General features: G+C 38.4%; 3 protein-coding genes across 3 annotated transcripts; 1 reads left to right on the forward strand and 2 right to left on the reverse strand.

Annotated features, from left to right (window-relative positions):
• The first annotated feature begins 2,227 nt into the window (after positions 1–2,227).
• t (C45 family peptidase tan) lies at positions 2,228–8,286 on the forward strand. The gene is made up of 8 exons (XM_017162507.3): positions 2,228–2,563; positions 4,196–4,289; positions 4,399–4,502; positions 6,634–6,744; positions 6,824–7,058; positions 7,180–7,300; positions 7,356–7,472; positions 7,530–8,286. Exons 1-8 carry the CDS (start codon positions 2,477–2,479, stop codon positions 7,822–7,824), a joined length of 1,164 nt encoding a protein of 387 aa, XP_017017996.1. The 5' UTR covers positions 2,228–2,476; the 3' UTR covers positions 7,825–8,286.
• Positions 8,287–8,352: 66 nt separating this feature from the next.
• Positions 8,353–9,245, reverse strand: LOC108071694 (AN1-type zinc finger protein 6). Its single transcript, XM_017162508.3, has one exon. It carries the CDS (start codon positions 9,129–9,131, stop codon positions 8,619–8,621), a length of 513 nt encoding a protein of 170 aa, XP_017017997.1. The 5' UTR covers positions 9,132–9,245; the 3' UTR covers positions 8,353–8,618.
• A 3,805-nt stretch (positions 9,246–13,050) lies between these two features.
• Positions 13,051–13,570, reverse strand: LOC108071718 (sarcocystatin-A). Its single transcript, XM_017162541.3, has 2 exons — positions 13,361–13,570; positions 13,051–13,249 (listed from the first exon to the last, which is right to left on the reverse strand). Exons 1-2 carry the CDS (start codon positions 13,537–13,539, stop codon positions 13,051–13,053), a joined length of 378 nt encoding a protein of 125 aa, XP_017018030.1. The 5' UTR covers positions 13,540–13,570.
• Positions 13,571–15,102: the final 1,532 nt, after the last annotated feature.

A 15,102-nucleotide genomic window follows, 5' to 3' on the forward strand; every position in this document is an offset into this window, starting at 1 on the left:
ATATATATCGCAATAATCGTTTTATTTTCGATAACTGCATTCCTCTGTAACGCATCTAACGGTATCCGATAGTCCAAATGCTCCACACACACACACAGCGCAGAAGAAGCAACTGTAAAATGCCATTTCTTGTAATCACCGTTCGATAGCGCTCAGGCAGCATCTCTCCTTCACTCTCACTCTCTTCTGGCCAAAGTTGCTAGCGGTTGTTTTCGGGCCCTGACCAGCGTTTTATTTGTTTTAACTTTTGTTTTCATTATTATTGAAATGCGTCGCATATATTTTTCTAGCCGCCAGCCAAACAACAACAATGAAAAGCAAAAGCACAGACTAACGAAAGTTAATGCAGATTCAATAATGAAAGCTACGAAGCGATCACTCCTCCTCTCTCTCTCTCGCTCTCTGTCCGATTGCAGTCCGGGGAAATTATCGCTACGCATCCATTAATGATGTGTATTCTCACTTATATAATATCGGCAAATATATTAACTATGTATTTTTTGCAGCACTAACATCAGCTCGTTCTGTGTTATTTTGCCACGAAATTAATAAAATTAAAATTAAAAAAAAAGCATTTAATTGTGATGCTAATGGGCCAAGAGGCGCTGAGAAAGTTGTGGCATCATCATCATCATCATCATCATCATCATCATAGTGGGGACTTGGAAAGCTCTCCGAAAATACAAAAGACGGGCGGCCACAAAGGTAATTAAATTATCAATTGAATATATTTCGAGAATATAATTTATTCGCATTGGATTGTCTGGAAATTCTGAAAAATCCATCAGCCCGAAAACTGATCTCAAATCTCATAAATAATGATGAATCAAACGTTTCACACGCTTTTCATTTGGCGTGGAAATTTACCAGAAAAAAAAGGGTTAACTCACCGGGCTTAACCCGCCAAATCCAACCCAGTTAAATGGCAATAAAATCGAAGAAAAGAAAACGGTTAAACAATCCACAAAAACGTGTTTATATCGACACGCAAACAAAGGCGAAAAATAAAAAAAAATAAAAAGATATACAAAATATTCATGGTCAGTTGGTCGGCGGCTAAGGGGAGGGGAGTATATTGGTTATTTCTAGCACTTATATTACGTATACGCAGGAGAAGAGGGTAAGAAAATAAAACAAAAGCATTAAGTCGCAAAGCCTATTAGACGGCGACTAATTGACTTAGCAGCCGAAAGCATTCTAATATCCAAATGTTTCAATACACAAGAGGCAAGAATTCGATAAGCCCATGCTATTATCCATGATCTTTCATCATTAAAAAGGGTTAGTCCCTTTCGAAAAATTTATAAAAACAGGTGGCATACCTGTCTATAAATAAATTCATTGTAATAGAAGAACAAACAGTTATCTATTAATATTAAAATTATATTTAGATTTGAATCCTTAAAATAAATTATTCCATAAAAATGAATATCCTCTTTACAATTTTGGTTTTGTGAGCTGTTCTAAGTTAAAGTTCGTAAAGCTGTTCTAAGTTAGTTTTTCTAAGGCTAGCTAAAAACTGCATACTGAATTAAGTTTCCCATAATTTTAAAATAAATTTTAAGAAAATTAAAAATATAAAAAAAATCAACAACTAAACCAAAAATAGATTAAATTCAATTTGGAAAGCGTTTTTGTCATAGTTTTTATACAGTTAATAAATCTGCATACCAAGTTCAAGATTTTACATTTTTTGTTAATTTTTTTCACAATTTTAACAATGTAAAATTTTAAAAAGAGATTGAAAATTAATTTATTCTTGCAGACATGACTAGATTGAGTCGGCTGTTGATGCTAATCAAGAGTATATATGACTCCTTCAGTGTTTTGCAAGTGTTTTCTAAATAAAAATATTAAGAAAATTACAAATAAACCAGATTTTCCAAGTATCTCAGAAGTACAATCAGCAAGTCGACTTAATCCAACTAAATTTTGCATAAAAAACATAAAAACAGTTCAGCATAGACGTCTCTCCGAACGTCAAATCATAATTAAATATGTTTTTCAACTCGATTCGCTGGCACTAGCGATTCTGACGTGTTCCCCAGGTATTCTTGGTTGTTAATGGGTTAAAAAAATATACGCTGTAATCGATATAGCCGCCTCTGCTGCTGCTGCTGCTGCGGTACTGCCGCTGCTGTCTCGGCTAACGTCGACAGCGGCAGCAGCAGCAAGCGCCGCCGTCGCTGCCGTCAAAACAAAACAAATCAGTTTGAATTCTGCCTTCAAGCGCTCTAGAACAAATCAGCTGGTCTTTTAAAAATACATATTTGTTTTTGTTTAAACCCTATCGTATCATCAGCCGCGACTCTGTCTTCTTAGTACTTTTTTTTTTATTTATTTTCTTGTTTTTTTTTGCAACGATTGTAAGAGAGCTTTTCGTAGCTTTCCCCTGCGATAAGAAAGTATCGGTACTCGCACACAGCTCGTAGATTTCATTTTAAAAAGTAGCTTTACTTAAAATAAAATCAGGACAATGTCCTCTGGAAAGATTCTGCCACGTCGCCAGGCAGTGCCCGTCCTGTACACGAGGGGCACCCACTACGAGGTGGGCTTCGACATGGTGAGTACCACCCACTCTCCCTATAAGCAGCGACCTTTCCTTCACCTGTTGAGAGTTGAGAGAGTTGGTCACGATACCTGAATTTCTAATGCTTTTCAAGGTAGTTCTGTGACTTTTATTGTTTCACATTTATTTTTAGAGGAACCTGGGGGGAAGTCTTGTTATAAAACCCATCATTATATAGTAAACTCTATGGACTGGCTTATTTTAACAAGCCAAGGTCAACTAATAAGGGTTCTAGAAATTGTTATCATGAAATAATAATTGGTTATAGCTTAAATCCTTCTAGAAATAAATCTAATAAAACCAAAGTAGAATTAAAATAGATTTTTAATTGTTTAATAATAGATATATCTATATATAAGGTGAGCAGTCCTGTCAAAAAGAGAGTTATTATATGAGGATGATAAAACATTAACTTGACAAGAAACCCATTTTAATTGGGGCATACCTATCTGGGGACACCTATCTTAGCCTACTTTCCAACTGATAACCCACAAAACTACACGCGAATCGCAATTTTTTATCTGGAAATTAGCTCCAGATGGGGTTTATCTTTATGGTTTTATACATGTGAATATGTGTACAAATATAGACCCCCTCGTTTGGTTTGACATGTCCCGGACCCAGACGCCGCTAAGTAATGCAGATTCGTGATTCTCGTGGCTTTGTCTAACTCTTTTTTTTTTTGTATTGTCAATGTCATGGAACAAGAGAATTGCATGCACTTGCAGAAAACCTAAGGTCTTGTGTGGAATTTAAAACAAATTTTTAGAAAAAAAAGAGATCAAGTTTTAGTATCTAAATGATGTTATTTTATAGCTGGAATTCTCCAAAGGTTTTTAAGGAATTTATTACAAAATTTAAAAGCAATTTAATTCAAAGACAATAAGAAAACTTTAGACTTGAAGCTGTTCAAAAGTGTCGTAAATATAGAAGATCTATAAACCCAAACAACCATTGGAAACATGGATTTAAAGGAACATAGCTTAAAATAAAATAGTAAAAAATATATACTCTTAAATAGTAACTTAAAAATTATATATTTTTTAGCACTAACAAGTTTTTTTGTTAGTATAAAACCAGGATCGTTGCTCCCTGACTTGGCCACAGAAATGGTTTTCAACCTTTCTAATGAACCTTCAAAAAACCCCTTTATGTGGGGGAAAAAATGGAAATGTTTATTGTAATTGTGAAAATTATATTTAATAGGGTTTTTTTGTTTCGTTTGGTGGTGACTTATGGACTTGTATAGGGGGCGTTGTCCGCCAGATCCGTTCGTATCCGTATACGTATCCGTGTGACGGAGGACGGAGGCCCACCCAAGTCAGTCAAATGGTATTCGCCTTACAACAATCACGGTATTCAATATATTGGATAATTATTCATATTTTTTGTGCCTTAGTTGGTGGCTTTGTTTACACTGCGATCGGTCGTGATCGATTATGTTTCTGTTTCTGTCTTTGATTTCATTGTGTTGACTCTTTTTTATATATATATATATTTTTATCCATTAAACAAACACCTCGAGCGCAGATCGTGTGTCGGGGGATTGGAAAGCATTTAATCATTTAAATAAAATAAGTAAATGTTAATTGCTTAATTGGTGAATTGTTAATTGTATATTTGCAGGGTCGCACATTCGGCTCGATGATCAAGAATTTTCTGATCTTATCCAAGCCCCTCAACGAGACCTACTTACCTCTGTACCAGTCCCCAAAAGGCAGTAAGTAAAACGCTGAGAGATGAAGAGAGAGTTCTCAAGATGCTGATGATGATGATGATGATGATGATGATGATGATGATGATGATGACACTACACTGTGATTTTTCAGGGCAAATCTATAACGAGACCCTGGGATCGGTGAAGGACAGCTTTCCGCAATATATTCGGGAACTGGAGGGCGTGGCCGATGGTGCGGAGGTGGAATTCCATAAGGTGAGTCGTCTAATTAGCGTGCAACTGTAAACACTTTGGCTAATAACTAAGTAGCTCGAACGGGGCATAATTAAACGGCCATTAAAATAAATATACAATATATATATTGGCCCCTTGTTGACTTAAATATTGTAATTTAACGCTAATAATCGCCCAGCAAGGTCCGTCGTGGGAGTGGGTATATGTTATACGGTATAGCAGCAACCCCCCCAAAAGCCCGAGTTGCAACTTGCTGCCGCCGCGTGTTGCGTGTCAGCAGTTGCCAGTTGTTCAGTCCAATACCAATGACAACATTAAATGCAATTTGCGAGTGCACTGCACCATGTACAGTGGTAATTGCCAGCGATGACCCAGCTTTAGATAGTGCAAACAACAACATAATAGCCAAACTAAACTTTAGATTGATTTTGATAAGATTAGATTCATTTGTAAATATAGTAATGTGTAGTTGCATTTAAAGGGCCCTCACTGTATTATGTAATACAGTCGAACGGGATCGATTCAGTGTGATCTAATCGCAGGGCATTGCAATTAGATGGGTCACTTAATTTATTTATAATTAATTCATCCTAATTGCAATTGCACAACCAAATGTATGCGCAAAATACTGGTAATTGGGTAATTGGTGACCCGGAGTTCCCCTTAGCCGGTGCCCACTGTGCTGCTGACCGTGCAGAGCACAGCAGACATTGAACTAGTTCCGTTTTTGCCGGCGTCGCGTCGCTGCCCCCTCTGCCGGCGTCTCTCGAATGAAATGATAGACAGCCAGTCGGTTTTGGCCAGGTGATTGTCTTTCCATACCCTTGCTTAAGGGGGGGTACTATTGCTATGACAACGGCTAGAATATATACCATTTACTGTAACAGCTTTGAACCTGAGATCTTAGGAGTCTTGGATAGGCTCTATACTTCAACTTCTTTTCTATACTAATTTACCAAAAATTCTATACCTTTGATGGAAGCCTACTTAAAAGGGTATCTAAAGGTCTAAATGCCAGAATTCAGTCAGAAGAATCTTTATAACTCACAAAGCCAATTTGTCATTGTCAAACACACAAATGTATTCATGCAAATATAGTGCTGTCAATGGCCAACAAATGAGGGAAGCCGGCAAAAGACAGAGGTGACAAACCCTTGCTTGGCTTCTTCGCAATTCTAGATTCCTGAAATTCGAAATTCGAATATCGATTCCATTGGGAATCGGCTTAAGTATGCTGCGCATGAAGCCATCAATTAGACGGGCTTCTCATTAGCATGGCTAAGTAGCTCGGGCTTGGAGAGGGAGATGGAATCGCGCTGACTACACCTGCCACCTGATAATGTGTTATAATTTCTGCGCTCTCTCGGCCCCGCCGCCAATTAATTGCACGCAAAAATCGCACCGACCTTGGCCGCATCTGAATCCACCACCGTCCACCACTGCCGAACTGTGGATCTGGGTATCTGGGTATCTGGCTATATGAGTATTCATGAGTGCGGTGCGTCGCCATCGCATCGCCTGCGTCTTGGTTGGATTAATCATTAATGTGCTTCAGGTGGCACCCATCGGTGGGTATTTATAATTCAAATTAGCCGCATTATGAGTGCATTAATTCAGCCGGATTTATGGGTCATCTTAATATCACACTTTAGTTACAATTTAGCGATAAATAGGTTATTCTAATTAACTACTCTGCAGCTGTTTTAAATCATAAAAATAATCAGCATTTACTAGATGCAATGCTTAAGCAAAGTAATTAATTAGTTAACCCTAGCAAGGTATACAATTAGCATAAATAATAAGGTTTTTGGTTAGATTTTTGTTTAGTGTTTGAGTGGAAACAAATGTAAATTTATACTTTTGTTTTTGGAAAAAGCAACAACAACAATTGTACAACAAAATACATTTTCCAAATATATATTTTCTGTTTTTAGTAGCAGCCTATCATGTCTGGGCGCCACCTTGAGGCATTTTGCAGAAACTGGGCAACAAGTTAGCTAAGTTTCCACATAAAACCGACAGGTGGCTTTTGATGTCAGTTTGCTTTTAAGTTTGCACGAAAATAAATTCTCTGGCTTTATGGTTTTTAACGATTTATTTGTTTTGTTTTAAAATATTTGTTATTAAGAAAATTATATATATTTATTTATAGTTATTCCTATTGCATCTGGATGAAATTCTGCCGCAAGCCTTGAAGCACCAACCGCGTAGCAAGAACCAACCAACCGGCTGCTCCACGATCATTGTCAACCACAAAAATTGCGTGAGTTAAATAAAATTAAACAAATCTACTCTGATTAATAATATTCTAATTTTTTTATGTTTGTTTTTTTAATCGTCAGCGCCTGCTGGGCCACACCGAAGATGCCCTGACAGAGACTCTTAACCATTACTACTTTGTGGATGCCCACATTATCAGCGACAAGCCGCAGGGCAAGTACAACGTGAAGGAGGAGCACTTTATGTCCCTGTGCTATGCCGGACATTTGCCTGGCTACACCATGAACCAGAACCACCATGGACTGGTCTTCAGCATCAACACCATCAGTGCGGAGCTCTTGCGTAGCGGAAAGACCCGTGAGTTTGATCTTTTTGACCTTTTTTTAACTACTCCTTGAACTTCTGGTCAAAAAAATCACTTTTCAATTAGGGAAAACTTTCTATAGCTTAACTCCGTTTGGTTTTTGATCTCGAACAGCTCGTCACTTTATCACCAGAGCCCTCTTGGCCACCAGCAATGTGGACGATGCCTTCAGGGTGCTCAAGGATGCCGGCGTGGGAGCTGCAGATGCCTGCTCCATCAACTTTACCTTCCTGGCGTGCGTTACATGGAAATTGAATTGATAAAATATAATAATTTAATGTAACCCACAGAGATCCCCGGCAGATGTGCTACAATGTAGAGATGGCTCCCTCGCCGGAGCGCAAAAACGAATCGCATTTGAGCATCAAGGAGATACCCCTTGGCGAGCATAATTACCACGTCAACCAGTAAGTAAATGCATTCTCTCTTCGCAATTAATAATTAATATGTACATATTTCTATAGATTCGATCGCATCCGCCAGGACCAGGCCAACGATCTGATGATCGACTCTAGCGTCTCCCGGATGACCACCTTTGGCTGCTATAAGCCGCCGGCAAGCGAGCAGGATGTCCGCCACATGCTGGGCGACGTGTCCGGCGGCACCTATTGCGTCTGGCGAGAGGATGGCAGCCCCGATGAGGCGGTGAAGACCATAGCCGTGGGCATCTTTGATCTCAGTGCCAGGACCATGTCCCTGTACTCGGACAATCCCAGCGAGACGCAGCCCCACTGCCGTCTGCCGTTGCTCTTCAAGTAGGATTGCCGCATTTACTCTGCTGCAGTGATTTTAAAACGAAATGAATTTGAAAAGGATATATACATATAAATTGTATAAATTTTAAATGGAACTCCAGAGTGAACATCTGAATTTATTAGCACCTTGAGAGCTTTAACTATTTCAATTGTTTACTTGGTCTCTGGTTTCTAGTTAATCTTATGTGCAGTATTTAAAAGGAAATAGTTTTTAACAATTTCAAATTTTATTTTATTATAATTAAGCATTATTTTAAACTGTATTTTCCGTGCTTTTCACGGTTGTCAGATCATTCCAAAGTGTTTCCAAACCCTGCCAGGTATAAATAAATACAAAATTCACTTTCCCAAGTGTACTTATGTTATTTTTTGGCTTGGAGTGCGGTTTCCCGTTTAATTTGTTTATAACGTTCAACTAAACCTTTCAATTTGTACTTTATTTTAATGAATATATTTTTGTATGCAACTCAAATGTCTTTTATTTGGAATCCTTGGCAACCTAGTTGGGTAATTCGAAATCAAAGACTAAAAATAAATAGAAAACGAAAACAAAATTTGGTCCTTTTTAATAGTTCCTCCTACATTTCATATATACTGCATGTATTAAATATGCTCTCATGATTTTCCTTCTCACTGGCTGCTGTCATTCCCTTCCTGTTTGCCGCTCTGGGGGAGATGGGTTCTGGTCACGGGTTTTCGGTGGTGGTGGTGGTGGTGTTGATGACGCCCTGTCTTGGCCTGGAATCGGAAATTTATATAGACTATTGATAGAGGCCCCCGAGGTCCATCCAGCTGCAATCAGAGCTTCTTCAGCTTGCTGGGGACAATTAGGGGATTGTCTCGACGAATCTCGCTGGCGCCCAGCTCACGGTAGTCGAAGCTGCACTCGTGACGGTCGCTGTACCGATGGACGGCGCAATAGACGCCGCCGCAGCGGCAGGGGAATCCCCCGGTCAGGCCCAACTTCTTTTTGCACTTGGCACAGCGATTATCATTCGTTGGCGCTGGTGCTGCCTCCTCCGGCTGAGGTGCATCGGCGCCACCAATCGCCCTATAAATTGAGCTACGTTGGGCCAGCAGCTCCTCCTCCTCCTCCTGCAGCTGCTCCACTTCCATCTCATCCTTCTTCTCATCACCGTCCACCTTGTTGATGTCCTGCAGGGCAGAGGCCTGGGACTGGCCACTCAGACTGAATTGACTGGGGCACGAGGAACTGGACGTTGAAGTCTTGGCGCCATCGCTGCTCTTCGGGGTAGCTTCGAGCGAGTCCTCCTCCGACTGGGCCAGGTCGCTTACCTTTCGATTTCTCATTCTATCTTCCTTTCCGAATCTTTCATCAAAACCCTCCGTGTGGTTTGTTTTATTTTCGAATTTAGCAGCAACGACCTACTAGGATCATGTTTTTCAGGCTCAGCTAAGATTGTACTAAGCCTTTTTGTTATATTTGCCATTTACCCCAATGGTCTTCACGTTTTAGGGTTTTGATTTCAAGAAAAAAAGGAACAGAAAGTGGGTTAGTTTCCTATGTGGGATAGACCAACCTTAAAACCTACTTATTTCTACGTTTTTTTTTAACAATAACTATTTGAAATTGGTTTAATTATAGGTCGTATATATGTATCTAGATGCCTGCTCTTGACTCTTTTTCATTTTCTGACAGATGGCGGCCATCAGGGGAATGCCAAACTTCATTCACCTCAATGCCAATTACCCCCGGGGCATGGACATTTTCAAAGCCCCCAAACGTATATGTGTATTTCTGTTCGGTTTTTGGGAATTTCGCATTTGATTTTAATACACTTAAACGCAATCAATTTTATTGCTCTCGTTGCGGTCGCCTGTCGAATCGAATTCAATTTGATTTGCTTTTGAACATCCGAGAGATGCCTTCTTCTGGGGGATGCGGATGCGGACCTGGTTCGCCTTTGGTTTGGTCATGGATTCTGCCATTTGCGCCATTGGCACGGTTCCTCCTCCACTCCAATCCCCCATCATCACCTGGGAAATCCGATTGGAGGGAAAACTTGTTTACAAGTCGAATGCGAGCGAGGAATGCCACAAAATGCTAATGCCTGCTGCGGCTGCTGATGCTGCTGCTGCTGCTGCTGCTTGCTGCTGCTTATTGCTGCCATATGCACACCAAGCACGGATGATCCAGATAACATCTAGCATTTATCGATTGCTTCGCAACTCATCTGCTAACATAAAACAGATGACGAAAGATTGCCAATCTGGTCTGGGAAAAATAATATCCAAAAAGGATCAGAAGGCCAAGAAACACAACGTTTACACTTAAATTAGAATTGAACTCATTTGTTATTTAGTTTTGATAATTAATAAGAAAGAGATAAGGTGTCTGGAATATTTTTAAGTTAAATGTAACATTTTTCAGGTGATTTTTCAAGTTATTGTAGATTTTTATTTAAAAAAAAGTGAGTTTTGGATCGGTTTCTTAATGTCTAAATAAAAGGCATAACTTTAAGTTAAAATTACCATTAAAATAATATTAAAAATAAACATTGAATTGGTCACAGTCAGAGGATACTTTACATATATCTACACCACACTATATCTCTTATATCAGCACTATAACTATCACATCCCTATCTTTATATTTCATTACATAAAACCCAATTATATTCAAATCGAGTGCGTTATGAGAGGTAGACAAAGCATGCCCCCATGTAACGAAGCTTATAATAATAAGTACATATTACCCTATTTCTGGTATCTTAAATCTCAAATTCTAGTAAGTATTTCCATGGATGAGCGGAATGGACGAGGCAACGGAGCCGGAGGAGGTTCATTCAACGCCAAATTTGCCACCATTCTCTGTCGCACGTTGTTGTCGTTGTTTTGGCCATGCCAAAAGTCGCACAAAAATTTTAATTGCTAGATTTTTTTGTTGTCGTCGTCTCGTCGCATTGCATTTTAGCCTACCTTAAAATTATAAGTAAAATTAACAATTTTTAATTGACTCTGAAAATTAAAGAAGGAAAAACATACAAAACAAAAACGAGCAAAAAAAAGGAAGTCAACTTTGGGAAGACGAAGTTTGTATACCCTTGCAGTTAGCCTCCAAAATTGAAAAACAATCCTTAACTAAGCCAGAAAAGCATTCAATTCAATTCGGCAAGCTGTTCTGAGTTAGTTTTTATAGTTTTTATGAATTTGCATATTAAATTTAACATTCATAATTTTATAAAATTTTTGGCATACTCAAAACTTAAAAAATCTATAACTAAGCCAAAAATTCATTAAATTCAATTCGAAAAGCGGTTTTAACTTTGTTTTTTATACAGGTAATAAATCTGCATACTAATTTTAATTGGCTTCTTCACTTTATTGCCAACTTCTTAACAAAATCAATATACCCTGCAAGGGTATAAAAATGCAAAACTGAAACCAAAATAGAGGCATAGGCAAGATAGAGCCAGCCGCGACAAGGAAAATGGCATACATTTGGCTTTCAGCAAAATTTTCATAGATTTTATTTTTGTGCAGCATGAGGTCTAGGATATAACTGAGGCATGATGAACTATAAAAGCAAGCAGGAATATTTTTTTTAAGAGTGGATTTTTTAAGTTGGTAATTATATTCAGGAAATTTCTCTAAGAAACCTGTAAAATATAGGCTTAAATTAATGGATTGTGTTTTTTCGGGTTAGCTTAAAACATACAAGAGGTTATTTCAGAGGTATATATATATATATATATATATATATATATATATATATATTTTTTTTTGTTTATTTATAAACCTTATTTATATATGTTTATAAATTTATTGGTATATGCACACATCAAGGGTAACATATGGGCGACTGCAATCGGGGTTAATTTGTTTTTCTTTTTTTTTTTGTATTAAATTGCAAAAAATATTATATTAGTATTGCGTTGTTGTTTGCTTTTTACTTATTCTTTAGTTGAAAATTCAGCAAATAAATTTTTGCAAAATTTTGATGCGGCACCAATGGGTTTTCATCTCGATTAACTTGTAATTAGTTCTCACTTCACTCGTCACCTGGTCATTCCCACGCATTTTCACATTTCCACGTTTCTACTTCTCCATTTTTTTATTTTTACATTTTGGCGGCGGAAGTGCAGGTGAGAGCCCAAAAATAATTAATTATAGACTAAGACTAGACATAAAGAAATTTAAATGATGGTAGTAATTGCTTGCTAATTGCCCATTTAATTTAAACATTTTTCGATTCACTTTTTTGGCTTAACAAAAACTTCTATAAACAGGTTTTTATATTTTCTATATTTTAGAGAAATTTAAAAATGGATAAATAATAAATTAAGATATTCACTATAATATTCATTAAAAGGAAACATTTAACATAATTTTTTTGAGTTTGGAAATTACTTTTTTTGGTGGCTAGTGTTTTTAATTTTTTATTTTTTTGCTGGTGTTTTTTTTTCGAATCAAATCGGATGGGATCAGAGCGACTGGGATGGATCTGGTGGTGGCAAATTTGTGACGTCGATTTGGCCAGTGGTGGCGCCAAATTCTTTATTGCCAGCGGAGCATGGCAAAAACGCGTCAAAGCGCCAAAAAAAAAAAAAAAACTACAAATTGTGCTGAATGTTGTTGCTGTTTTTTCGCGGATTTGGCTTTTGGCAAATGCATATTTTGCAAGCCATTTGCATACATCGAATTCTATTATTTGACAAATATTTTAGTTGGTTTTTTCTTGCGCTGCTTGATTTGCTTGGCATTATTTTTCATTTCATTAAATTAAAGTTTTTGCTGCTGCTGTCGGAAGGCGTAGAAAATATGTACATATGTTGAAAAAGTGGTGCACGTGAGGGCCTCTTCGTCATCGCTGGGTGACAAAGAGGGTGGTGGTGGCGGCAGTGGCCAATTTGCAATTTCTCGAATTCATTAGGTCGCTTTTCTGGTTTTTTGTTGTTTTTGTTTCATATTTTGTTTTTCACACCTTTTTTCCTGGGCTGCGCCATTTCCCCGCTTCACGATCGCCATGTATGAATAAGAAAGGACAAAGGACGTTCTTAGCCCTTAAATCCTTTAATCAATTAACTAACCAATCTAAGGGGTAACTAGGATAGGCCAAAATTACCAGAAATATTTTCAAAATCTAGCTTCATAATCAAAAGTTTAAAAAACCCTATTTTAATAAGCAAACAAACTGCAAATTGAATCCTAAAGTTCATCAATCCTTTATGAAAATCACCAATTATGTTCCACAAAATGTCTTTTATATTTAGGCATTGTGTTTCTTGATAAGTTCGGGTTCGTTGGGACACCTAAAAGTCACTCGAATGCCATTGGGCAGCCAGCCTCGGCTCCAGATATCCACATCGCACACCTTGGTAGCGCCAGTCCTATCGATCAGTTCCACGGAGTAGGAGTCATTTGTGCCGGCTACCACTTGCGTTGAGGCAGAAAGAATCCTTGAAATACTGAAAACAGGGAATAAACATAAATTAGGAAAATCTTTCCAAGCAAAACAAATTCTAAAATGTAAATCAAAAGCTTATATTTTATTTTAAAAATAAAAGCTAAGCTCTCACCGATAGTAGGGTCCTTCGCCAGCAGCCAATTTGTCCAGGGAAGCCTGCAAAGTCTTTTGGGACTCGACCAATTCCTGACCCTCGAGTTGTTTTGGGCCACCAAGTACACCGAATCCTTGGGGCGTAGCACTGGCCAGGGCACAGACGGTGCAAAGGAGCAGGATCTTGGCGAAAAACATTCCGAATAAGTTGGCTGTGGCTTCTGTTTTGGCAAAACAAATAACACTGATGGATCGATCGTGGCATCCCGGACTTTTATAGGGGCAACCTCATCGCAATTAGTGGCGAAAGTGATAAGACCAATTGTATTGTTTACTGTCCCTGATCTGTTTACCTCGCTTATCACCTTGATAAGGTTTTTCGGTTCATTAGAGTAACTATAAAATATCTTTCAAAAATGAGCAGCAAATAAATTAATGGGAAAAGTAATAATCTCCACTGTGCCTTGGCTCGGAATTACATACTGGGATCATTGCTTGGGGTCATTACTTCCGTGGTGGACCATCGGCTAAGTACTTGTTATTAATCAATGGCAAAACATCTTTGACGACGGGAGGCTTAAGACGCCGCCGGCGGCAGCAATGGGTTATCTCCTCCTACCCGTTCATCTTCCAACTTTCACCTTACCCGACACCTCCCGCCTCCTCCTCCTCCTCATTAATCCTCTCCGGCGCGTCGTCGGAGATCGTCCATCATTCCGCTGATGGCTGAGGGGTGGCATTCTTGGCGAAACTCCAGAGCGCTGTCAAAAGTGCACAAATCCATGCTGATTCGTATACAAATGTGCACGCCGAACATTCGTTTCGTATGTACGGATATCTGTACATCCGCCAGCCGACAAGTCATCCATCCCTCCGTCCACCTGTCTGGGAATCCATCCATCCGCCCAGTCCGTCCATTCAACCGTTGAAAAACAGAAAAGTAATATTTAATGACCAAACTCGAGTTACACTTCTGGTTTAAATTTAATTTTAATTTTAACTTTATTTTACTTTGCTTAAAATGTACACTAAATAACACTAAAAAGTTTTGTAAAATTCAAAAAGTTGTTTTGGAATAATTACAACATTTTTCTAAAGTCTAAAATATGTTGTAATACCTTTGCCAGGTATTATTTAAGTAAATTATTTCATAAAAGTTATTTTAAAAAATTTAATTAATTAAAATAAATTAATTTTCTACTTTTCATAGAAATATATATTTTTAATTTAAATTCATTGTTGTAATATTTAAGCCTAAACAAGAGTAAATACCTTGGTTTTCCTTTAACCCATTGCTCTTGCAATTTTCTTTCAGTGTTTAAATTTGTTGTCAAATTATACTCTAGCTATTTCACATGCATTTGTAATGAGTCAGTGCTAATAACTCAATAAATAACCCAAAAGAGAGACCAAGAACCTGACATAATTCATGGGGACGTCTTGAAATATTTAGCACATTTCGGATGCAATTTTTTTCAGTGTCAAATCAGACACCCAATTGTTTGGTGTCAACAATGACACCAGGATGTCTACGGCTCTCTCTCCCTGCCCGCCCTCTCTCTCTCTCTCTCTCTCTCTATCTGTTTCAGCGATCCCACCCCAATCCAACCCAATCCGATTCAACCCCCTCTGGGTGGTGGGGATCGACGCTCGATCAATTTCGGGCATGGCCACCATCGTCATCGGGGATCTTCGTGCTGTGCTTGCGCTCTGCTTTCGGCAACCGTCGACAGCTTTTCGAATTTTCAGCTTTTCGCGGAC

Source organism: Drosophila kikkawai, chromosome X (assembly GCF_030179895.1).
Source record: "Drosophila kikkawai strain 14028-0561.14 chromosome X, DkikHiC1v2, whole genome shotgun sequence".
NCBI classification, from domain to species: Eukaryota; Metazoa; Arthropoda; class Insecta; order Diptera; family Drosophilidae; genus Drosophila; species Drosophila kikkawai.

Coding starts and splice junctions, on each gene's coding strand:
- t (XM_017162507.3), top strand. CDS start 2,477: ATGTCCTCTGGAAAGATTCTGCCACGTCGCCAGGCAGTGCCCGTCCTG. Junction 4,503..6,633: donor CGGAGGTGGAATTCCATAAG/GTGAGTCGTCTA, acceptor ATTTATTTATAG/TTATTCCTATTGCATCTGGA. Junction 7,473..7,529: donor CATAATTACCACGTCAACCA/GTAAGTAAATGC, acceptor ATATTTCTATAG/ATTCGATCGCATCCGCCAGG.
- LOC108071694 (XM_017162508.3), bottom strand. CDS start 9,131: ATGAGAAATCGAAAGGTAAGCGACCTGGCCCAGTCGGAGGAGGACTCG.
- LOC108071718 (XM_017162541.3), bottom strand. CDS start 13,539: ATGTTTTTCGCCAAGATCCTGCTCCTTTGCACCGTCTGTGCCCTGGCC. Junction 13,250..13,360: donor GGCGAAGGACCCTACTATCG/GTGAGAGCTTAG, acceptor CCCTGTTTTCAG/TATTTCAAGGATTCTTTCTG.